A 26,355-nucleotide genomic window follows, 5' to 3' on the forward strand; every position below is an offset into this window, starting at 1 on the left:
CATATCGCCTGTTGAAGTGCTACTATGCAACGTATACATCTGCGAACAAAAATATGTGCGCATATGTAGACACTTTTCCAAATACGCTGTTCTGAAATATTCAAACATCGAACGTAATCTTTCCATTTTCGTTTAAATCGTGATCAACGATAGACATGCATTAACAGATTAACAATCCGTCGACTCTAAAACGGATCGAAACGGAAAAGAAAATTAAGCAACTCAAAGAATAAAACAATGTATCATCTAGCAAAGGGATCGGAGACAAAGAAAGAGAAGCAGCCGATAGAATAGGTAGAACACGCAGTATTGGTCCAGTGGCCCAATTCGCACATTCTTTTTCACAGCTATATATATAGTACACGTATGTATAGCAAATCGAAATTCTATCTCCGAACGATGCGATGCGTGGAAAAGTACTATCGAGGAGTACGGAGGTATGAACATCGCATTCAATACCGATATCCAACGTATCTTGAACACACGCACGTTTCAACTCTCTCCCTTGCCCCTGCCCTCTGTCGCGTACGTAGTACACCAGCTAAAACCAAATTCAACTGCACCCGTGTTAAAGGGCTTTTTTTATACGTTGGAAACCTGGCGTACGTACGCAGAACGAAATAAATGACAGTGTGAGCCGCATCTCCGTTTTCCACACGCGAGCGCGCACGTGTATAAAAGGGTGAGAGGAGATGGGCGTGTACGCGTGTCGATAGTCGATAGATGCGAAACTACGAGCGTTTTGTACACCGGATGAAACGTTCGGCAACGTAACAGTGGATTTTTTAAATCTACGAGAAATTCCGTGATCATGAACGAACGAGAGCTAAAAAAGTAGAGGAAAAAAAGAGAGGCCGGAAAAAATTGCATCGGTACATCGATATGCGTAAATTACGCGCGAGAGACGGAATAATATTGAGGCGACCTAGAAATTTTGTTCTGCCGGCCCGTTCCCAGCATGGGAATCGTTACTGATAGAATTTATAAGCGATCGGGAAATTTACATGCACTCAATGTCAATTATTTGAAGATTAATTGAACCGTAGGATGGATTAACAGCGATTAATATTGTTAACACTGTCCGTTTATGGATAACCATACGTCACATTATAGCAGACAAAGGTAATTTAAAAATTTATTAATTCTTACGTACAAAGATGTTTGATCTCTTGCTACCTCTATATTTTGCAAAAAAGCAGCTTGTAACAATTTACGAGCTTGCTCAAGCCTGCATAATTACGTACAACATACTTTCTGACGCTTTCTCACGCGATTAAATTATCCAACGAAATTCAAAGTACAAGATAAATAATCAACGTAACCCAAGCAAACTGTCAAAGATTCTTAATATTTTAGTATAATATACCGCAGAAGTACATTACAAATTCACGCGTAATGTTCCGCGTTTAACTTTTCTGTGCTACGTTCCGTGCTAGATAGGTAGAGATGCTTCGATTCAATAAAAATTACAAAAGTCAATTTCTACCATGGAATACCGTTCACCCAATTGCGAGGTATTTGCATTCGCGAACCAGCTTTAAGTTCGAAATTGTTTCGAGGTCAAGATTTACATGCCGAGTACATAAGGAAACGTAAATTTACTTTCCCTGAGGAATTGCTGCATATTAGAGTTCGTGTGAGAAGGATTTAACGAGTTCCGAGAAAATTAAAAAATAGAAAAAGTAACCTACATGTAAATTAATTCCGGCCAGTATCTACGTCTGTAATTTTATACTATGAATTATTCGTAAAACTAAATATCTGACCAAATACCAAAATGAGGGTAGTTACACACAGTTTCAATTTTTAAACACTTCAATGTCACGTCGAAAATGGTGCAAAAGAAAAAATAGCGAATCGTCCGTTACGAATCGCTGAAAAACATTGTATACATTTATCAATACATATTACGCCCGCAAACACGCAGTAATTTTTCGATCATTTGGAGCGAGTTTGTTCATTGTTTCTAACGAGAAAAACCTCACTGACCAAATAAAGAAAGAAGGAAATTTAAAAAAAGGAAAATGTCATCGAAACTGGAGCTGAATTAGGTCGCTCATTCCTTTCCAACATATAATTATCGATGAATCTATATCGACTTTGTTGCTCGCCGACATTCAACAAATATAGCATGACACAGGCGAATTAAAAATTTCCACATGTTGCGACGCGACGTGAACAAACGTTCTGGCGCGTGATCGAGTCGATTCTAGCGTGTTGGTGCATTTACACAAGTTGTCTCGATAAGAGGAAGAAGAAGACGATTCCCTATAAATTTGCAGAGAAGCGACTCTTTCGTATTCGCGTCGTAACTTATCTTGCGATGTGGATGCCAACGAGTCGTGCTTCGTGCTCGAAACCGAACGCCTTATCTCGATCACAAGATTCGACTGGAAGTGTTTGTACATACGGATGACGCGTAGGTGGCTCATACATATCGGTCTATGCAAAGTTATGCCGTCACGTTGCGAACGACGTGAGAGCATCGCGTCTCCGACACCAGTCTGCCACTCTGCGTGGAAAACTCCATGGAAGTCAGTGGTAACCATAAATCTCTCCGCGACCGAGTAGTGCCCACCTTCCAAGCCAATTTACTCAAGGCTTCGATAAACAAGAATTTGATAAACGCGCCGTGACAAGGTGACCAGATTCGCGCGAAACGTAACCTGCATTCGAGTTGAAGTTACGTCGAAGTTGACATATCAAAAACAAAAATCAATTTTATTTAATAGCAATTTTTTAATTCTGACCTAGCATTATTTATATTTTCTTATGCTATTATCTGTATTCTATTTATCGAAACTAATACTCATTATCCTTGCTTCGTATAATTGTTATAAATTGATTTCTAATTATCAACTTTTATATTTATATCTCTGCTTTATTTTAAACTTTTCTTATTTTGTTTCCCACTCTTTCTTTCGTCCCCCTCTTCTTTCCATTCGAGTAGCTTGTCTACCGGTTTCGCTGCTTCAGGCACTTTCCAAAGCACTAAATGGCAACCAGGATGGAAACTTAGCGATCTCGTTGAACTACCCTTTACGTTCTGCGGCCTGAACTTCCGGGAAAATAAGGAGGAAAAACAAAGGGGAAAAGATCGAAATGATTCCAATCGAAGTCGAAGTTTGATGCATACGGTAACATTACTCTTTGATTGTATTGTAGATTCGTAAAAGAGGAAAAAGAGAAGATTTCTTATAAATTAACAATTTTTTAATGGATAAACTCGAACAGTGATGATACTACGAATTTAAAAAATATGAATTATGAAATATTCACAAAGAATTACAAAATCATTGTGTTTTTTCACTATGTTTTTATGAAACGAATTGAATAATTTCCGTATCCAATTTAATATGCACACGGTCTTTATTATTTCTTTAAGTTCTTTGAATTTATTCATCTTGGCATATCTGTTTATGGGACAAATTTCTGCGTCTATTGTGCAGTAGTTGCTTTGTGCTTCGCAGCAAGTAAATACATGGACATGGAAACAAAATTTTCACTGAAAATAAGTATATTTCGAACTAAAAGTTTCGCAACAGCGACAAATAAGTGAAAGGCGAAGTATCTCATTAGGGAAACTAAACATTTCCCTTGACTAATTTTGAAACATAAGTAAATATGCGAAAACAAATGAGCATACTGCGCGATATTGGACCTTTACCTACCGAAGTGTAAACAGAATAGAAATGTGGTCGTGAAACATCTATTCCGCCACAAAACAAAAAATTGTCTAAAGAAATTTGTTATAAGAAGCTTCAAGTTAAAATTTAAAAAATTTTAAGCAAAAATTGATACTGCTAGTTAATGATTTCAATTTAGTAATATTTAGTCCTCGAAATAGAAACTGGTTTTCTGGTTTCTGGATTAGAAACTGGTTTGACGACTATACGTCAGCTGTATCACGTGTAATCTTTGCAGTTCGATGATAGAATCGGTAATCGAAATCCAGTTGGTTGTGAGACACTTACCAAAATAAACAGGAGGGCAAGTAAAAACGAGCAAAACATGATGCAGGGATGGCATACGTTCTCAGAGAGGGCAGTCGTAACGGCGGGAAGAGCCGCGGGCGAATCCACACAGTAACCAGGATCCAGCTCGCAAGGAATATCTGGATTTCCCTCCATCCTCTCGATTTTCTTCCTTCGCTTAGGTTCTTCGTTAGCGGTTTCGAGGGTGAAGTACCGTGGAGTTAGCTAATTGGTTGAACGCCTCGGGCGACTACTCTCAGAATCCATGAGATATCTCGTACTCTTCGGTCTCTCGCATATTTTCTCCGCTTCGAACCTTTGGTCCCGTTCCGTATCTATATCTTGGTATCTGAAACGATGCAAGGAGGAAGAAGGTGCAACTATACATATACTTTCTTCGAGATTACGAAATCGCGTTTCCAGTGTTCGAAGGGAAAACCCCACCGATGGTCGATTGTGACGGAAGCGGCAAGCAACGGTGATAGGGGAGAGGTAACAGGGACAGAAGCAGCGATTCGAGGACATTCCCGTCAAGTTTATCGTGAAAGTTTTCGCCGGTTGTCCGAGGATAAGGACAAAATCCGGAGATCTCGTTTGGCGACAATGAGGACTTCTCTAAACGATATCCTACGATCGTAATATAGTGCCACCAATTCCAACAGCAAGAATGGCAGCAAGATACCGCGTTTCCTCCCTGTTTATTCTCTTAGATTTGTACGAGTCTCGTAACCCAAGACATTAGTTATGTTCATACCTTAATAGTTATTAATGCAGTATACAGAGTATACAAAATCATCAATTTTATATATATATATATATATATATATATATATATATAAACTTGTAAAATATTTATAAAAAATATATAAAAAAATTATACATATAATTATATATATAATATATATATAAATTTATTTTGAGAGATATACTGAAATAAGTATTCCTATCGAAGAATACATTAAACATATTTGCAAGCTCTTACGTTTTTGGTAATTAATAAATTAATAATTGCCTCATAACATAAAAATAAAATAAAAATTGCAATTTTTCTAAACATGCTGAAATATTAAATACTACAGTTATTTTCACAAGATTTTTAATTACAAATTATAGAACTAAACTTAAAAAATACAGTATTTAATATATAGAATCGTTGCGCAAAACACTTGTTCTTTGATTTCAAAACAAAGGCACTTTAATTTTAATTAAACAGAATTGAAAGAAATACATAACAAAAGATTTGATATTAATATTTGTAAGCCAGAGGTCCCCACTTACCGGACAGCTTCTTACTCGCTTACCATCAGTTCAAAATGTAGAGAACTTCTTACGCTTTTATATGTTTTTCGCCCAAATATTTTTCTATTTCCAAGCATTTCGTACGTTGATTCTACTCATGGATATTTCTTATAGAATTTGAAGGAATTTAAGGAAAATCCATTGTTTAAAACTATCATCGCTGAGAGAATTACATACATATATTTTACGGACAGTAGGTCATATAGAAAACTTTAGTTCCAATTCAAACCAATATTGTACTGAATCGATAACATCGCATGCGATAGAAAAATGTTAAGGAATAAATAACCTCTATAATGTGAGATACGAAAATGCATTGCATATTGTATATCACGTCTGTTCTGCACCTCGTTGTTATAGACCTATAATTCACTGCACGAAAATATAAACAGATCTCGACATTCACTAAGGAAAACCATCTGAAAATTGAGTCATAAAAAATCAACATGGAAGACAGCAAGGTTCTCGTCCTTGCGAGGCAGACAGAAATGATTAGTGTCTCTGTCTCTGCTGAACACTCATGGTATCTATATATATACACATACATATGTTGCGCATGCACAGAAAAGGTCTCATTAGACCTTTCTTGTCTTCCATGTTAATTTTGTACGACTCAATCTTTAGACGATTTCTTCTATGTTTCCGATTTAGGAGTGTTCAAACCTGTTTACGTAACCATGACCGATACTTCATTTATGACAGATCTGTCAATTCATTAACGAAGAAATATTGTAACAAAATAAAATAGTATTAGCTTAAAACAAATAATTATTAAAAATATTATAGTTTCATATATGATGCAATAATTTAAATACAATAATTTTGAAGAAAATATACAGAAAATAAAAAGGCACCAGGTGTAGACTATACACAAAATCACTAGAATCCTACAAAAAGTGTCATTGTGACACCAACAGAGTTACCAACATATATCCTAGGTCTAGGTTAACAGAATATGTCATGTACATATACATACAGAATACATAAAGATGTTAAGAAAGTAAAGCTAGTATCAGTAAATATTATTGTTGGCGTCATTCCAGTAACATTTAAGATATTTGTTATATATTATTGTATTACATATCATAGATTAGCATCAAAGTAATAAATCTATCAATTTGATATCGAAAACGCCTTAGATCGAAAATTTTCGTATCAATTACATTACAAGAATGAATAAACGAATGTTCCTTATTGCTGTCTTATTGACTGTACTTATTAATAAAGGTAAAATTAAATCAATTAAATTTATCATTGTGTAAAGAGTATGGTTAATCTAGTTTTTGATATTAGTTTTATAATATACATTATATTTTAGGAGACAGTTTATACTGCTACAGATGTAATAGTAATCAACCTGGGTGTGGCACTCCTTTAAATTGGCTATGGTACTGGGGAGAAACTTGTCCAGAATATGATGATAAATGTATAAAAATTATTGAGAGAAAAGGAGGTAATTTCTTTTTATATATGTATCGTATTTTTAGATATAACTAAAAATAAATTTATTATCAATATATTAATTGTATTTCTAATATATATTTCAGCTGAAACCATGATAACACGTGATTGTTTAAGTTCTGTGCGTAGCTTTAGAAAAGATATTCCAGCTGATCGGTATGAAGGTTGCCGACCAGCTGCAAAGGATGTTCAATTGGGACACTATGTAAATAATTCTATTTGGCAATTAGATATTCATAGAGACTATTATGATGAAGTAACATGGTGTTTTTGTTACTTTGACCATAGATGTAACAATGCTGATAGTATTACTGTATCAACAGTATTATTACTTTTGGGTATCACAATACAACAATTTGCAACACAAAATGTGTTCTAAATATTGAATTTATACCATAAATTTATTGGCTCTTTTTTGGAAAATTAAATTCAGTCTGTTTACTTTGATTAGCATTTGCATGCAATAAATCTAAGTAGTAAATTGCTGTATATAGTGTAAATAATCATTTAAATATGAAAAGTAACTATCTTTATATATAAAACATATAGATAGCTGTCTTTTTAAATAATCAATCAGGAAAAATTTTTATATGTAAGATTCCGTCCATTTAAAAAAAAAAAACTGCCTTTTAAATATATATTTAACAAAGCAAGTGTTAACTTTTATATTTTTATATTTTTATCACATATATGATAGATGTATATAATGAATTGTATCAAAACTTCAATAAAATTGATATTTTATAGATGTGTTGTATTTATTTATGAAAATTATCAAGGTATAAATTACACTTTAAATATGATTTATGTTTAAGGGAAGGGAAGGGAAGGGGAATTTAAAAATTCATAGTTATACAGAAAGAGTAGCTTTATTTTTTAAAAAAATGCTTTATGACAGATGAATCTTAAATAGTACATGAAAATATGACAATAGGGAAAATTAAGCGGTTCAGTGCAAGAGGGAGCTATGCCACAAAAGGTGGAAAAAGTTCTTATTAATTTCGAAATTTCTTGGTATTTGTTTATTATCCGTTCATATATAATTACATAGCAAAATTCCTACCTGCGCTGAGATTTTTTATATAACTAAAATAGCTTTTATGTAGTTACTTTTTTAATCCAATTTTCACATTTAGACATATAGAAAATAAAATAAAAAATATAACATTATGCCAGATACATTACTTTTATATCAATAAGTTTAAATTAAAAAATTGTAATCTTAATTATGCAATTTCTAGTGAAACAAATTTTCATGAAAGTCCTGATATCTCACGATACTACAATTGTGGCATAGCTACCTCTTACACTGGACCTCCTCTCGATTTATTTTATAGATACATATTTTTATAACTAGCTTGGCACTTATTTAAAATATACAGATTCAAATTATGATTATATGAAAAGAGTAAGGAACTAGGCAAAACGAGAATATCTAAGTATTCTATTGACTAGCACGAAACGAATAAAGATGCTTCGAACTTATGTAGCTGATTAAATTACACAATACTGTAAAAGAATAGGCATTTTTCACTATAATCCAATCAATTTTATATTAAATTATCTTCTTAAGCAACCTTTACTGTATGTTCTTGTCTTCTCTGTGGTACAGAGTTCTTCTGAACTTGATTTTTCTTTTGTATTTCAGCTAGATTTGAATTTTTTGTCAAAGCTGGTTGCCCTATAATTTGAACTTTTATGATTCTTTCATTCTTTGATTGTAGGTTAAGTTCCTTCCTTGGTGCAGTAATCATCAAGACTTCATCAGAAGACAAACTTGATTTTAATTGATTGACATTGCATTGTTCTGGCACAAGGTGTTTTCGTACAAATTGTCTCGAGATAAATCCATGCTCATCTTGTCTTTTTTCATGTTTGCCTTCAACCGCTACATTCCCTCCCACAACCCATACAATTACTTCTTCTGAAACAAATTATTGAACATCCAGGATAACATGAAATTTATTTTTATCAGCTTGTACAGTAGATATTCCACTAGATTTGCAATCTACGTCTCTCTCATATGGCTGGAATCTTTGAAAACCTCAACAGCGAGGTCTTATCACCAAAACGTCAGCACCCTAAAGAACTAAAGGCATTGGCAAATCAGAACTCAATGGAAGTCCGAAATGTTGATCAAAAATACACTGGGGTCTCTCCAAACCTTCCAACCAGTTGGAGAATAGCATCGGTAGTAGAAACATTGTTCTACTTCTATTTTAACCTCTAAAATATAATCTTGCCACTTAAAATTTTTACTTCCTTTTCCTGATTTGTAAGAGATTCAATAATTGCACTCACTCTTACTCTTTGAACACAATAAAATACATACATATGTATGTACGTCAACAAGCGTTAAAGGCTAACACTGAGATTACCGAGACCAAGAGTTTCTTTCAAATTCAATCGAAGTTACGCGCGAATACATATATACATATTTGTATGGTTCTAAAACATAGTAGAGGGAGGGGGGGGCGAACAGTAATCGAGAAATGTATAAAATTTTCTGGAAATTGAATTTTCCAGGCACACAAAAAGGAATTAACGTGTAGGAAAACACGATGACTCAGTATATGTGACGTCTGACTGAAATGTGTATAATTTAGAATAATATAAGAAATATTTAAAAGTATTGTCACTGTCATTTCAATGACTGAAAGGGCGCGAACATTTTATAACGCGCGATTAGCAATACAAATTAAAGGCTGCAAGTTCAAACCTTCGCGTATCTTCTATATTGATATTACATATGACATTTGATACTCTTGTATACAATGTATGTAAAGCCTTTAATTTATGTTATTGTTAATCGTATCACAAAAATTGTGCTAAATGTAGCTTATTATGCTATAAATGCTATCAAATATTATTCCGATAAATATGTAATTAAAAAGACACGAATTCTCTGTCTCCATTATGTAATTTTTGGACAATAGTCTATTATATCTTTAATTATTATTAATAGTCCCACCTGGAAATTAACCACTTTTTACTTTCTATTGACAGCTCCGTTGAATGAAGTTCCATTACAAACGTATTTAAAGGAATATTCCAAATCCAGTGTTTCTTAATTTTATGCTAACGGTTACAACCGTATCAAATGAGAACAAATTAACATTCAAAATAAATCAAATTAATGAAATTAAACTTATTAATACTCAACAATTATCAAGTTTTATGAATTAAAAAAAATGTTTGTTTAACAAGAACATCTTAAATAAGTAATTAATTACTAATATATATTCCTTTTAAAACGAGCACATTTATATGAAAATATACAAAATTTTAATAATTTCTCAATTTTCCATAACACACTATTCCAATATTAAATTACATATAAGACAAAATATGAAGAATTATGTCATCTTCAGGAAAACTAATCATTTTTTATAGTAGGGAAACAAACTTAAAAAAGTATTTTGTAATAAAATTTCTATATTTGACTTCAAAACTGTTTACGATTTCAAAAAAATGAAAAATGTTTACAAAAGTAAAGCAAAAATCATAATTTTCTATTGAAGGAATAGTCTATAGATTCTAGAAAATTCTTATCAAAACATATTTTTCTTTTTCTATACTTTGACATACATTCTAATATGTAAATACACATATAAACTTTTGGGTTGATATAGGTTATTAGCGTAATTGTATGTATGTATAATATTGTATACATACAATATACAATATGTATTACTTATGTTATATGTAAGTACATACATACATACAATGCTCAACAGTCAGACAGTTCTCGAAGTCTCCTGAAACGTTGTGACTTCTTATGCCCTGCGCATGCTCGCAGATAAATACAGCCAGCAGACGACGCCTTTGTCAGTGTTTCGTTAACAACTAAGCAGTGAAGATTGCGAGTTTAAGTGAATTTAACGAAATTTCATAAAACAAGAGTATCCTGTTACATATCTTAGTACATTACCACTAATCAAGCTAAATCATTGCAAAATGTCTTTGGCACCATTGCTGTTTTCTGACTGGTGGGAAACTTTGGATCGCCCGCATCGTCTGCCAGATCAGAATTTCGGATTGGGTCTCTACCCGGAACAATTAATAATGCCAAGTCGATGGGGATTATATCTACAACCACGAAAAAGGAATGCTTACGTTAACAGACCATGGACTGAAATTTCCCATAACAACGATAGAGGCACTTCGACTGTTCAAGCAGATAAGGACAAGTTCCAAGTCGTGCTCGATGTTCAACAATTTGAACCAAACGAAATTGACGTTAAGGTTGTCGACAAGTTTGTCATCGTTACCGCAAAACATGAAGAGAAGCGCGACGAACATGGCTGGATTTCTCGTCAGTTTGTTAGAAAATATCTGATTCCGGAACAATGTGACATTGATCAAGTCACATCGCAGTTATCGGCAGATGGTGTCCTTAGTATTAACGCTCCAAGAAAGGATAAAAAAGACGTAGAAAACGAACGAGTAATAAAGATAGAGCAGACTGGTAAGCCAGCAATGCAAACGAAGCCACCAAAGCGGCAACAACAGAAGCAAACTGAAGAAAAAGAAGAGAATTAAAAGTTCCATTATTATCATATTCTATTTCTAATGGTGAAGTTCTACCATTTATTATATTTCCTATTTAATATAACAATCGTGTATTCATCGTTCGATATAAACTATAACGAACAACATTGTTATACCCTTGTCGGTGCATTTACATTAATTATTATATGAATATTAATTAATAACATAAGTTATTAATAGATAATTATGTTAATAAGTATTGCGAGTAAATACTTCATTTTCGTTTCGTGATACGCATTATTTTCATAAACATGTGAATGTGATACGCATTATCTGCAAGTATGTAAAATTTATATATATATATTTTTTTTTGTTAATAAATTTGTAAGTAAATAGTACTATATCAGTCTCACAAGTTTCACATTTTAATTGTTATTACCTTGATTCTACCCTCAATTCTAAAATAATATAATTTTTAAAAGCGGTGCACTTCTCTTTATTTTTTATGAAAACCTTTTGTTTCTTATGCATTTTTATATTTTCTAAGGTCATAAGTAATTGTGTAGAAATTTTATAATAAAATAGTTTTTTTATCTTTATTCGTAAAAAATGATAGGTAACGATAAGCAACTAACTCGTCACATACTCTGGAATGTTTTATTGGCTTTATTTATTTAACAAATAAATTAGAAATGTAATCTATCTTGCATTTAACACTATACTATGGAACTTATACTATGGAATGCTGGAAATTTATATCAATATCTTTTGTTAGCAAATATAAAATTATGAAATAAACTTTCTATTACATTACATAATAAACATTGTATCTCAACTCTCTATATATTTCGTAATTCAGTTACACGATGTTAGTTTAGAAACAAAAAGAAGCTGTGTTTGACGCGATATTCTTGCTTGAAAGAAATTTCGATACTTAATGATTTTGTTGTTTCCAAAATGGAGAAACATAACCAAGTTACTGTTATATGTACATATACTTCTGCATTGTCTGAATAACAATCAACAAGATGTGAAGCATAAGTGTAACGAAATCTGGTATAACCTTTATGTTACGACATAGTCGGATGCCATAGCATACTCCTATTGCCTATAATATTATCCGATTCAACTTCATTCCACACAAAAATTTATTTTTTCTTATTGTTAAGCTTGATAACTTTCATAATAGTTGGAAAGATTAATTACACTGTTCAAGCGAATATAAGGAATACAAGTGATACAGGTGGCTAAGAAGCATTACACAATTTGTATATGTGTACGTATATTATTTATTCATACACACGTATTATTTATTCATACACAATCTTCAAATTCTTAATACACATAAAAGAAAATATTTTCATAAGTATCTGCACACACTAAAAACAGGTAAAAATACTAAATATATATACAAAATCGATTGCTTTTATTGCTTTTGCTTTATTTTCAGAAGTTCGTCGTCTTCCATCGCTTTTCCCGTTTGTTCGATTTTAATGGTTTTTTCTCGCTTGCTCTCAACAGTTTCTGGCCTTAACGGTGCTGTTATTGTTAAAATACCATCCGTAGACAAAGTACTCGTAGCCCTTTCAGGATCACATTGATCTGGTACTAAATATTTTTTAACGAAATGTCTGGAGATTAGACCGTGATCGTCTGCTCTGTCTTCGTGTTTTCCTGTAAAAATAACATTCTATAAACCTCTTAATATACAAAAATATCGTAACAATTATTAATAATTGTAGCTAATTTTTGTAAGACTCGTTAGCAGTCACTTCTATAGATGCTAATATTACATCATAAAAGAGAAACGATATATAATTTTCTTTTTAACATTTTTAAATTCGGGATATTAATTAAATGTATCTTAAAGACACTTACCCTCTACAATAATGAAGTTGTCAACGACTTTTACATCGACTTCTTTTGGTTTGAATTGTCGTACGTCGAGAATTACCTGAAATCTGTCCTTATCATTTTTCATTATGGACCATCCACATTCTTCGTCTCGTTCCCAATTTATCAATGATCGATAGTAACTGTATGGAAATGATTTAAAAGATGGTCTTTCAAATACTGAAGAAAAAAGTTGATCCGGTCGTAATCCTCTGCCAAAATGCTGATCAAATAACTGGTGTGGTCGCTCCAACACTTCCCACCAGTGAGAGAACAATCTTGGAATTAATGTCATTCCCCTTCTCATTTTTTAATTCTTCTGTTTATCGATATTTCTATGAAGATAGAATTAACTTTGCAATTGAAGCAACGACATGTGCGTATTCCTTGCTCGCTCTTTGTATACTGACAGCGCATGCCGGCAACCCAATGCTATATATACTCAGTGTGAGCTTTGCACATGCGAGGATAATAGAAACGGCAGTCAAATTTTTTTCACGAAAATTCTGAAAACTTCTATCAAAATATAGATTGATCAATATTTTGATCGATTTAATAACTTATAGTAATTAATAATAGAAATAGAAGTGTTGATAGCGAAAAGTAAAGTATTCTTACTTAAAACATTTTGGCGCGAAATAAATGGTAGATTTCATGTACATAATTTATTTTACATAATTTAATATCGTGTAATGCATCTTTCTGTAAATATTCCTAAAATAATCTTGTGCTGCCTATTTAAAACTTCTGATACATTGCATCAACCTAATTCGTTACACCTAGTTAGTTAAAGTTCGATAATGTTGCATCAGCTTTATGATCTCTATATGACAAAGACATATATTCTTATTATATTTAAAAATGAAAATATTAATTAAACGAACCGAATAATGATTCATGCGTATATTTGTATATACATATTATAATAATACATATACATGTATAGAGAGGTATGTATAATATAATATTGAATATATTATTGAATAAAGGAAATTAAATTAGTTGCGTAAATTTTGTAACGTACATTGTCAAATTTTTGTTTCTCATTTAAATAAAGAAATAATTTTTAAACTATAAGATAATATTTCATGTTATTGTGATAAATCATTTTTGCATGAATTATACCATGTTTGATATATTGTTTTATATTTTTAAATTAATATCATTCTCTATTTAAATTTGACATTCTCATGATACATGTGATGCTAATGGCTACTCGTATCGATTTTCTGAAGGAATTCTTAAAGGAAACACTGACCGCGCACAATGTTGTGCAACGTTTCTACATATGTACATTATGTCCGTTTCAAATATCTACAAGTGATTATTTCAGTATCAGAAATGCGAAAAAATGTTTCAGATAAAAGTTATATGGTATCAAGAGAGACATATCACAATGACTTTTGACCTTGAAATAACGTTAGATAATTTGATGAAGATCACATTTAAACTTTCTAAGACCTCTATATTTTTTTATTGCATATTCTTATAGCTCATATTAACGTTTTATGTTTCATTTACATAATACATACTGTAATTACCATTAAGAACATTTTCTAACATGAACAGAAAATTAATTAGTTAATATTATTAATAATAGAGTGCACTTATTTTATGTAGTTAGTCACATGTGATAAATTAGCACAGTTTTATACTTATTATATTGAGATATTTTAGTGATCTGGTGCTGGGATCTTCAACAACATTTCACCACATGCTAGTTAACTTAGAAATTTTAAATTACAATCAAAACGTCACTATTTTTCAGTTGAACTATATCCTATTTTATTAATTGTATATATGTACCTACATTACATCTGTTGATCACACCCAAAATAGCATCTATTATTTTTAGTTTTTTATTTCAAAACATCCTTAAAAAATATTTTGCGTTTTAGTTAATACTTCAGTTAATTTTTTTATGTTCTTTAATAATTCAATTTTATTTGCACAAAGGTATTCTTTTACTGAAATGATAGTGAAATTGTTGATAGTAAAAGAATATAATTTAAAAACTATTATAAATTGATGGATTTGGCACTACTTATATAGAATTATCTGAGGTTAAATATTAAGGCTAAAAAGATATTGGATTCGAGTCATTTGTATAATTATCCACCTATTTTTTCAAGCTTCAACAAATTTCGTTTTGCGCGTGCTTGCAAATTTTCTAGACGTTTGTCCGTTCGATTGGAGCGCTTTTCCTACATGCTACGGTCACGTTGGAAAATACTGCAGTCTGTTCTGAACAGTGATCGTATTAGTGCATCTATCACAAAGCGACCAAATATTGAGATTATAATAATATTAAATCACGAAAAATTGAAGAACCTCAATTAATCTAATTTACTTGAGTTAATCAGAAATCTACGAATCTAAATGTCTCTAGAACAATTATTTTGTCCCAATTGGTGGGAAAATTTGGAGCGTGCTCATCGTATTTTACATCAAAATTTGCTCCTTGGAATTAGTCCAGAAATTCTGATTCCAAAAATTATGCGTATGTACGATTTTCTACCACGTAAACCGGGTTTAAAGTCTCCGATGAAATACTACAGGCCATGGGGTGAACTCCTGCATAAAGGAGAAGGGGGTGTATCAACCGTGTTAGCTAACAGAGACAAATTCCGTGTGGATTTAGACGTGCAGCAATTCGCACCCGAAGAAATCAATGTTAAAGTCGTAGACCGTTTTGTCACTGTTGAAGCAAGTCATGAAGAAAGGGAAGATGAACATGGTTGGATCTCCAGACAATTTACGAGGAAATACATAATTCCAGAACAGTGCGATATCGATCAAGTTTCCTCGAAACTTTCATCGGACGGCATTCTTTCGATCATTGTGCCACGCAAGCAAAAATTAACTTCGGATAGCGGAAGGGTGATTAACATTGAGCAAACCGGTAAACCGTCTGTATACGACATGCAGAAAGAAGGAAACGAAGAAAACAAGGACAAGGAGGAGGAGGCGCAGGAAAATTAAAGCTCAGCACCGAGTGATATATCGATTTTTATTACTTTATTCTTCGATACTATTTGTAGCTCCTATCGCGAGTATTTATTTGGTGTTTATATCAGCGAAATGCTTTGAGCAAATTTATTTAGATATGTAAATAACTAATTAATTTAATTAGATATGTAATATTTTCATGATGAATAGAGACTGCATTTATGATATGTGTATATCTATGTATGTATGTGTGGTAGGTATAAAAGAAGGTTAGGTTCAAACATTGTTAGCCGGAAATATAGAACAATTATGCTCTTTATATAGAGCTCTTAGCGAACTGCGTGTTTTTAAAATTTACCAATAAAATGTATAAAGTTAAAATAAAAAGACTATAAATAATTAAGTATGATATTTATTGATCTAAGGTTTACAAATAAACCGATCTGAGGTTAGACTGCCGTCTCATGCTTATGTACCCGCGATACCCTGCATAAGTATCTGAGCCAAATTTTAGTCCAAAGAAACTTTCTAGTTAGATCTCACCCTATCCCACCGGAATTTCACCAATCCGTCCCGATCCCATAAACTTAGGTACCCGCACGCTCCTAATTGTAAGATAAAGAAGTATTTTATTTTATTCTTTCCTGCCTTACTGAGAAATATATTAGAACTAAATTAAATAATTACAGGAAATATAAACGTTGTTTTGTATTTTTATCGCGTTAAATTTCATTAAAATGGTTTTGTAAACTAAATTAAGGACATTTGTATTTGTATTTTCGTAAATATAAAATAGAACGATAAAGACATCGCCGTTAACATTACTACTTTTGATATTAATGAGCGTCAAAAATGATAACACACCTAATTAAAACTAAAACATAAATTTTCATGGATTTTACATACGTATATTGTACACTTAAACATAAATGACTCATATTGCTTTTCTTACTATCTGAAATTTTCAAAGAATTCGAAACTGCTCGTGACTAATCTCAAGTTCATGACAAAGCATATCAAATACATAAACATATCAAGTTTATGACTCATAACAAGTTACTTATGTGTGTATTGCGTAATACATTCGATTGCACGAAATTGCACGAATATGTACAATCATACAAAATACATATGAATTCTACATATTTTATGAATAGGCAATCGATTTCGAGTCTAAGTGCCTCTGAACCCTTATGCATTAAAGAACCAGTTCATGGATCGTTAAAGCTATGAGCTGTATTTACATCATCTTGCGCAAGTGTGCTATATAGAAGTGATGTTTGATAAAAAGACGACGGCAAGGGCAATCTAGTGTTTTCTAGGATCTTCTTGAATGCGTGGTGGTATGTATTCCCATCACTTTCGCTATTACATAACGAATACATACGTAGTATAAAGTTGTATAAAGAGAATTGCTTGGCTGCCACCGGTTGATTCACGTGTGAACGATATAACAGTACTACGGCACAATCAGTTGCAAGTAAATCAACAATAATTCATATTTATTGCACAATGTTAATGTTTTCCTAACCTACTAGTGCTTAACAATTAATGTTAACATTAATTCCATAGAATAAACATTCTAATAATTTTCTAGTAGATGAAGCATTTAAATTACTTATACTCGAAAAGTGGGGGAACATTCCTAAATCAAATGTAAACAACATTGTGAGTTTACATTGAAAATAATCACGCAATGCCGCTAATACCGATGTTGTTTTTCAACTGGTGGGAAGATCTAAACCGACCTCATCGCGTCTGGGATCAGCATTTTGGCACGACGGTAGATGCAGATGATGCTTTCAATGATCTTGATCCTCTAAACGCAGAAGTTTTCATCTGTCAACCGCATAGACGCGGCAAATGACATCATCATTGTCATCATTATCGTCATCATCATCGTCATCATCATCGTCATCATCATCGTCATCATCATCGTCATCATCATCGTCATCATCATCATCATCATCATCATCACCATCACCATCATCATCCATTCCTTAAAAGTTTAATCAAAAGCTGATAAGGATAAATTTCAAGTATCATTAGATATATCGCAATTGACACCAGAAGAAATTACCGTAAAAGTGATAGATCAAAAAGTCACCATCGAAGCTAATCCATCTACGCAATTTGTCAGAAAGTATATCATACCATCGCAATGCGATGGCAACCAAATGGAATCGCATTTGTAGTCTTACGGTATTTTATCTATTTTGGCACTTGGAAAACAAACTTTACAACCTAAATGTGGATGAACAAGTTTTGGCCAATCAAGATAATAATACGAACGACACATCAGAATCACAAAGAGAACAATAAACACTATAACGAGAACAATAAAAATCACAACAGCAACATCATCGTGATAGAAAAGGCAATGTTAAAACTGTATAAATCATCTTCATCATTCATTTCTTAATTATCCATTTCATTTCTTTCTTTTTATTAAATGTTATAAGACAACACTTGTACATTATGTGTAAATGTAAGTATTAAAAATATAAACTCTGTATTATTGTTATCTTTAAGAAATAAACTATTCTTCTTGACTTAAACAACATTAGTTTCTTTACTTCTTCCTCTCCCATTTGTTAAATATTTAATACCAGATTTAGTGAAGAATATGCAATGTTTATTCACGCTATTTAATAAATCATACAAAAAATTAGTCAATATCTAGAAAAACTACCTTTTCTCCGATTTTGATGATTTTGAAATATGTTGTAAAGCTTAACATTTTGAACAACTTTACATATCCTCTACATGTAACCGGCGGTTGCCCTTAATTTCCCAGGCATTTGCAAAAAACTGTTGGTACCATTATGAAGAATTTTGCTTGTAATTGTGCAGTTATAGTAGCATATCCGTTAGTATTGGTTGCCGCATATATATAAACCTGTATAAACTCTAAACAAAAGACAAGAATTAGATTTGAGTTAGATATTATTTCATCCAACCGTCACACTACATCATGAGGCGGCCAACATCCAAACGCATACACTGTCATGGACGTACAATTATAGACAGAATTCACTGTAGTGATACCAGCTGCTTTTGCGTATATCTCAAAAGCTGGAACTAACCGCTGGTTATATGTGTGGGAAAAAGTTGTTTAAAGTATGACATATTTTATAACATATTTCAAAATCATCCAAACCGTAGAAAAGGCAATTTTTCTGTAGTTTAGCTTCTTTATTTATGTTAAATAACTTTCCACTAGTCATATTGCGATATTATATAATAAAATATATTCAATAATATTGTAATATAAAGTATTAGAGTATTTATCTAATATAAAGTATTAACAAAATGCTAAATATATTTAAATATAAATATTTTAATTTCATTTATCTAAATTACCCCTAAAAGACGCATTTCATAGTATGAAACAATTAATAACATTTAATGTAGGAGATATGAGAAAAAATACTTCTCTCCATATTTCTAAAATACTACATATATATTTTAAAAATATTTTTCGATCAAATTCGAAACTTACTTTTATATAAAATCCATAAATTTATTAATATAATTATTTGTTATTTAAAAATACTTTAATTTGCATCTAAAAGTGTCTAGAATTTTTCAAAGTACACTAATCTATAATAAGCTACGTGTATTATATGAGCTTGCAGCCAGCACATACATGTAAGTTAGCAGCTTTTAGAAGCACTGAAAAACATCGGTTTCATATCGTATAAGAACAGTCTACAAACACGTAGAAATAAAACGTTTATATTAGACATTTTTTAGTACGTTGTGTTTTGTATACAATTTTATTATTTTTGAAGTAAGAAAGTACAGCTGGAAAAAAGAAAAATCGCAATTGGTCAAGTACTATCTTAATTTTTCAAATTTGGATTATTTTGAGCAATAGTAATAACTTTTAGTAAATTACTCGAATATTTTATGTAGATATTTACAAATCAATATAGATAGTTGTAAAGCTATGTACTTTAGTTAACGTTTAATTTGAATTTATTACGATATATATGTAATGTTATATTTACAAACTACATTGTATATACATATGTACATATCAGAGCATGTCGAGAATATATGTATCATAATAGAAAACATTCAGAATATAATTCGACTAACAACCTTTTACATATCACCTTAAAAGTATCAAGGCCATATTTTTACCCAGGTCATGTGAATTTCTTTTTTATTTTCAAGATTTACAATCTTACAACAAATTAGATTTAAAATTGGACCATTTTGATCGATAACACGTTCAATAGTAATGACAAAATATATAAATATATAAATATCAATATATAAATATATATATTTAAAATATAATACCATGTTTAATATTTATAAGATGTAATTAACGGATTTCGATAAGTTCTTGAAACATTTATTATTTTTTTCCTAAAACATTTTACATCTTTTCATGTCTTGTAGGTATATGATACATCTTTTCAACATTCTATTTACGTATATATACAGGGTCATTGGTAACTGGTGGTACAAGCGGAAAGGGGGTGATTCTACGCAAAAAAAGAAGTCGAAAATATAGAATAAAAATTTTGAGGCTTTTGTTTTCGAAAAAATTGACTTTGAATTTTCGCTCGGTACGCGTGCACTTTATCACGTCTCGTTATAACGGATCTCACTGTAGATCGTTGTCTCAATGGAAAAACTAAAAAAAAAAAAAATTGAAAAAAAATTTTTATTCTATATTTTCGACATCTTTTTTTTGCGTAGAATCACCCCCTTTCCGCTTGTACCACCAGTTACCAACCACCCTGTATATATATATATATATACACATATATATACATATACATATGTATACATTTAGAAATTTTATAAACCTTTACAAATACACGCTAAATGGTCGATACAATTGTTGATAGATAAATCTAGAATAACACTTTTTATAATTGTACTATTAATAGATAGTCGCCTGCGATGACCAATTCTTATTAAAACATCGTAGATTTTGGCACACAATTGCATTTATATATGAGTCATAAGACCAAAATTGCACTGATTAGTGTGCAGAAATGCCGCTAATTGCATTTGGATAATATGTATCTGGATGTTTCCATAGAATCATGTAATTTATTGAAAAATTAATAAGTACGACAATATATATTTATTATCTGCATTATTTGCGATTGATACTGATGATGATAAAGTTAAAAACGTGATAAACTGATTGATTTTTAGAAAATATTTTGTAAATGTAAAGTTTCATTGGAAAACGATTGAAATACTATAAAATTCATGCATTCCAATTGTGATATTCATAAATTCTTATGTAGCTAGGAAGATTATAATAATAAAATAATCAAATAGCACTTCTTTCCGAAGTAAAATCTTTCAGACATATATTTTATTTTTGTATAAACAAAAATACTAACTTTCGCTAGGTGTACGGCTATAGATAAAAGATCCTTTTAATTATCATATTTATACTTACTATATGTATAAAATTATTCTATAGATACCTAGGAACAATATCTATATATAAAAGTATCTTTGTAGATAAGTAGAATAGAGAATTTTCTCAAAACTTCCTAACTTTGAATCTCGAATGTTCTGGATACTCCATCCGCCATGTACAGCTGGCAGAGGACAGCTATAAATACGCGCGTCGCGAGCCATAGAAACAGTATACTACAAACATTTGAACTGTGAACGTCAAAAGTGAATTCCTGTGAAGAAATCTGCAACTGAATACGTTACTTAACGTATATAGCTACCAAGTAATTCAGTCAAAATGTCTCTGATACCGTTGCTGTTCTCCAACTGGTGGGAAGAACTGGACCGTCCACATCAACTCTTCGATCAGAATTTTGGTTTGGGGTTGTATCCTGAGCAATTATTGAATCCAAGCATCCTCGATCAATACATCTTACCCATTCGAGATCGAAGATTGAGAAGCCCACTGATGTACTACAGACCATGGGGTGAACTCCTGCGAAAAGGCGAAGGAGGAGGTACATCTACGGTAAAAGCGGATAAGGACAAGTTCCAGGTAATTTTAGATGTTCAGCAATTTAAACCGGAAGAAATCAACGTCAAAATCGTTGGCAATTCTGTGATCGTCGAGGGAAAGCACGAAGAGAAACAAGACGAGCATGGTTGGATCTCGAGACAATTTACCAGGAAATATTTGATTCCTGAGCAATGCGATGTCGATCAAGTAACATCTAGTCTGTCGTCTGATGGTGTACTCAATATCACTGCGCCTAGAAAGGACGAACCGAAGATCCAAAACGAAAGAACTGTTACTATTGAGCAGACGGGTAAACCAGCGTTAAGGAAAGCAGAAGAAAAGGAGATGAAGGAGGAAGAGAAGAAGCAGGAAGAGAAGAAGCAGGAAGAGAAGAAGCAGGAAGAGAAGAAGCAGGAAGAGAAGAAGCAGGAAGAGAAGAAACAGGAAGAGAAGAAACAGGAAGAGAAGGAGGACGAGAAGGAAGAAAAATAAAGCCTAAAAAATGTGTTAAATTATTAATACATGTTTTTCTGTTTGTGTTCTGTTCCGTTTTTATACATGTCAAAGCGCATTTTGTCATGTAATTTGATTTTTGTACTATAAGTTAAGATTTTTTTTTAAATAAAATGTTCGATAAAATATAATTTTGGGTCTCTTTCTATATATGTATATATATATATATATATATATAAACTTATCTATATCCTTCATATTTAATCCTTGCTTTCTAGATTGTTAATCTGTAAAATGTCTATGTAAAACATATGAAAATTAAAGTATTAGTTTTCAAGTTATTGTTATTTATTTTAACTATTCAAAAATATGAGAGGATTACTTTAAATTGCACTATTAACTTATAGATATTAACATTAGAATATTATTGTTCAAATAATTTGTTCTACATACATAATTGTAAAAAGGTTTCAGCTGCTATTAAATTGTAAAAATTATGTATAGTAATTGAAGATTATCGAACAATAACCATTAAAATACAACTTTTATAAACTTATATTCTATACACATGTAATATAGATGAAATTTAATAAAAAAAAGTATTGAAAAATAAATTACAAAATGCAACAATAATTTTTATGCTACATTTAGGTGTTAATGTGTCCATATTTAAAATATTTCAATATAAATAAACTGTCAAATCTAATAGAAGTAATATACAAAGATTGTATACTTGTAACTCTTACTAAAAGTTTTAGCCAATACAATTACAATATTATATATATTATATGTAATATTAATGTATAATTTATTATTTATTGCTAGCCCTCCACTTTGTTTTTTTAAATATACATAGTTTATATACAATTAATGTAAATTGACTGAAGTAGCTTAAATATTTTATCTCAGAGCATTATAATGTTTAAGATTATAAAGATATAAATAAAACTTGTAGTTAGTGCCTGTTAAGTTCTAAATTAGATTACATCAAATTTAATATAATCTTTGCAAATAACATAAAACAAGTATGAACAAGTCCAATAATGCAAATATATTCTATTTACTATTTTATTCGTTGTAAAATTTGAGATAAAAAATTTTGTGTCTTAATATTTTTGATGAAACGGTGTAATTACGGATCATTTTGAATTGAAAAAATGTTCACTTTACATTAATTATGACATATCTTTACCAATTTACATTTCTTAATTATTGTCAAGAAACAGAAAAATTGAATTCTTTAATTCACATTAAACATTTCTGTTGCAAGCACCATGAATTACTACATATCATTTTTACTAGACTTTATTAAGTAAGATTTTTTAAAAATATTTAAATTATTTTTTATATTAAAAAAAATCGATGTTTTAAAGAAATAGTGCATTATCGTAACTAACAATTAATTGATAAATTTATTAAAAACAACGTTTATGAAAGAATAATAGAATTAATCTTGTAATTAGACTGCGGATATTTATGCAAATTCACATTTTAATGAGCATAACTAAAAGACTAGGATCTATGTAGAGGCTTGTTTGACCTAAATTTTATAATAAGCACTGTATTTTGAATATTTTATATATGTTCATTCTATGCATTCTTACATCTTTAAATTTGCCATAAATGCATAACAATCCGCAATCTAGCAATAATCATTTCTTTTCTTTACTTTTATTAAGTGGAACTTGGTAAACAAATGTCTTCTTTAAACATTGCTTTCTGCTACAGTCTTAGAATTTACAAAGCATAAAATATACCAGAATTATTAATATCAGCTGTCCTTCAATACTTCTTTCAAAATAGATCCCGTATTTCTGGCTGGGATAAAATCCGGGAATGTTGGTAAATTTACATTGGAAAGTAACGAAGTAGATTGTGTTGATGACGTAGAATGTTGCCTACTATGACCAGGTCGTGGTAATGACTAGGAAAAAAAATAGTCCAATGGAAAACATCACATATATGTGTAAACAAGAAACAAAGAAATACTGTCCTTACCGATGTTTGAATTGGTAATGCTGGTAACTGTGGCTTAGGTTTCGATTCGTTTTCTAGAAATCTAATAAATGCTGCTGACAAAGACGCTTCTTGATCCTAAATAACATAATTATTTCATTTCAATATCATAATTCATATTTTTTATAAAAATATTTATTTAATTATGTATATTTATACGTAAGTGTGTGTATGATCAGAGAGGAAATTTTCTCTCTGGTATGATCGATGTCACGTACTGTATATATGTAGCGTCAAATAATTCAGTATCTCGATATCTCGCAACAGTAATTTATAAGACCCGCGAATATATGTATCGTGGAATGGAGAACAATATTAAACTTATTTGATGTATTTGTTAATGAGTAATCTTGTATTGTGTAGTGCAAAAACCTGTTTTAAAAGAAAAATTAATTTACCTTATTAGGATTGGTAGATCCACCAGTTAAACGAGAAAACCAGCTATTTTGCCCGACTGTATTACTCAACCCTGCTTTATCCTTCTCTGTTTCATTGAAATCCAAAACTGTGGAAAACACTCTAAGCACCGAAGATTTATCTGCTGCCGACGAGGACAGGTAACCCAATAAGAGATTTTTAATGAGAGACCTGAAAAAAGTGAATGTTTTATTTACAATTAAAGAAAATCTTTTTTACGATAATTTTATACAAAACAATAGATAAATTTAAATTTATAAACATAACTAAAGTTTGAAATTCTAATTTTCTTTACAAAAAATATTCATAGATGTATGAAATAAATGCTAACTTATCAATTTTTCCCTCTCCACTTTGCTTTGCCTCTTCTATCCTGTGATCAGCAGTATTTACAAGATTTGTTAACCGGTCCACTAGAAATATATGACAAACCATGTAAAAAAGGGAGTAAGAGAAAAAAGATCATTAAATGTCAGAAAATAATTATTATAATATTCTGAGTTAATCATGAAAGGGAGTAACAGAAAAGAGATCATTAAATATCATAAAATAATTTTTACAATATTTTGAATCAATTATATGTTTAAAAATGTAATTTCAGTAGAATTATTAACTGCTTAAGGAAAAGTTTAGCATGTTGGATGTTTCATTTCTAGTCATGTGCATTCCAGCGTTGTAAAGTTGGCGGATTTGGAGGTTGAAAAGACATGAGCGTAAGTATAACACAAGTACTGGTTGTCTGAATATCACACCAGTACCTGATGTAATACTCACACCCATGTCTTAGTTGCTCATGCTGCATTCTTCATTTATCATGCCATACTAGCAAACTATGACGCATGCCACTAGAAGTAAGAAAGCTATATTAATATAATAAGTACTTTAGTATGTTACAATACATTACATTAAAGTACAATAGCTATTCTAATATGATTTTATTATAATTCTTTATAAATAAATGATCATGTACTTTATTTTACAAATTAATATAATTTGCAATGGCTATATTAATTTTACTCCTGGCAGTTTACTTTGACAAAAATTAAATAAATTACAATTCTAGTAGTATTAATGATTAAAGGTAAAATAAAAGTATGTAGGTCATAGATAGTGGAATGAAAACCTTTATCTACATTTTTTCATCCTTGTAGGATAATGGTAACGGGTGGGAAACCCCACGAGGTAATATGAGCTTTTACAATTCACACGCTCACAGTTACCGCATGAGATTACCCACACTGACGCTACCAAATTTTATGTTTATATAGATCTGTTTATGTATTACGTATTATTTCAACATATGTACATGTATGACTAAATGTCTTAATTTATTTGTGATGTATTTGAGTGCTAAACTTAACTTTCAAGCTACAGAGGAAACTAGAGAAATACGTAGTTCACTTGTATTTCATTTACAGATTATAGTTATAGTTTACAGATTATAGT

General features: G+C 31.1%; 7 protein-coding genes and 1 pseudogene across 11 annotated transcripts in view; 5 read left to right on the plus strand and 3 right to left on the minus strand.

The window, feature by feature from the left end:
• The window catches only part of LOC138180724 (lachesin), a 299,803-nt gene extending 295,509 nt beyond the window's left edge, over positions 1-4,294 (minus strand). Inside the window, exon 1 of the mRNA XM_069114824.1 lies at positions 3,975-4,294. Coding sequence (XP_068970925.1) covers positions 3,975-4,029 — 55 coding nt within the window. The 5' untranslated portion in view covers positions 4,030-4,294. The remainder of the gene's footprint in view (positions 1-3,974) is intronic.
• A 1,924-nt stretch (positions 4,295-6,218) lies between these two features.
• On the plus strand, positions 6,219-7,480 carry crim (QVR superfamily protein crim). Its single transcript, XM_069114600.1, has 3 exons — positions 6,219-6,500; positions 6,592-6,726; positions 6,821-7,480. The coding sequence occupies exons 1-3, from the start codon at positions 6,446-6,448 to the stop codon at positions 7,111-7,113; spliced, it is 483 nt and encodes a 160-aa protein (XP_068970701.1). The 5' UTR covers positions 6,219-6,445; the 3' UTR covers positions 7,114-7,480.
• Positions 7,481-10,497: 3,017 nt separating this feature from the next.
• On the plus strand, positions 10,498-11,628 carry LOC138180589 (protein lethal(2)essential for life-like). Its single transcript, XM_069114597.1, has one exon. It carries the CDS (start codon positions 10,692-10,694, stop codon positions 11,274-11,276), a length of 585 nt encoding a protein of 194 aa, XP_068970698.1. The 5' UTR covers positions 10,498-10,691; the 3' UTR covers positions 11,277-11,628.
• A 779-nt stretch (positions 11,629-12,407) lies between these two features.
• Positions 12,408-13,539, minus strand: LOC138180590 (protein lethal(2)essential for life-like). Its single transcript, XM_069114599.1, has 2 exons — positions 13,104-13,539; positions 12,408-12,899 (listed from the first exon to the last, which is right to left on the minus strand). The coding sequence occupies exons 1-2, from the start codon at positions 13,423-13,425 to the stop codon at positions 12,652-12,654; spliced, it is 570 nt and encodes a 189-aa protein (XP_068970700.1). The 5' UTR covers positions 13,426-13,539; the 3' UTR covers positions 12,408-12,651.
• Positions 13,540-15,332: 1,793 nt separating this feature from the next.
• Positions 15,333-16,346, plus strand: LOC138180920 (protein lethal(2)essential for life). Its single transcript, XM_069115280.1, has one exon. The coding sequence runs from the start codon at positions 15,498-15,500 to the stop codon at positions 16,098-16,100; it is 603 nt and encodes a 200-aa protein (XP_068971381.1). The 5' UTR covers positions 15,333-15,497; the 3' UTR covers positions 16,101-16,346.
• Positions 16,347-17,091: 745 nt separating this feature from the next.
• LOC138180947 (uncharacterized) lies at positions 17,092-18,577 on the plus strand (annotated as a pseudogene).
• A 3,104-nt stretch (positions 18,578-21,681) lies between these two features.
• Positions 21,682-22,667, plus strand: LOC138180685 (protein lethal(2)essential for life-like). The gene has a single exon (XM_069114755.1). It carries the CDS (start codon positions 21,805-21,807, stop codon positions 22,513-22,515), a length of 711 nt encoding a protein of 236 aa, XP_068970856.1. The 5' UTR covers positions 21,682-21,804; the 3' UTR covers positions 22,516-22,667.
• Positions 22,668-23,847: 1,180 nt separating this feature from the next.
• The window catches only part of LOC138180537 (thyroid receptor-interacting protein 11), a 45,319-nt gene continuing 42,811 nt past the window's right edge, over positions 23,848-26,355 (minus strand). For all 5 annotated transcript variants that reach the window (XM_069114487.1, XM_069114486.1, XM_069114488.1 and 2 more), the window contains 4 exons: positions 25,241-25,322; positions 24,891-25,080; positions 24,475-24,570; positions 23,848-24,400 (listed from right to left, as the gene is read on the minus strand). In XM_069114487.1, coding sequence (XP_068970588.1) covers positions 24,248-24,400; positions 24,475-24,570; positions 24,891-25,080; positions 25,241-25,322 — 521 coding nt within the window. In that variant the 3' untranslated portion in view covers positions 23,848-24,247. The remainder of the gene's footprint in view (positions 24,401-24,474; positions 24,571-24,890; positions 25,081-25,240; positions 25,323-26,355) is intronic.

Source organism: Bombus flavifrons, chromosome 6 (genome assembly GCF_040668555.2).
Source record: "Bombus flavifrons isolate JBK064 chromosome 6, iyBomFlav1_principal, whole genome shotgun sequence".
NCBI lineage: Eukaryota > Metazoa > Arthropoda > Insecta > Hymenoptera > Apidae > Bombus > Bombus flavifrons.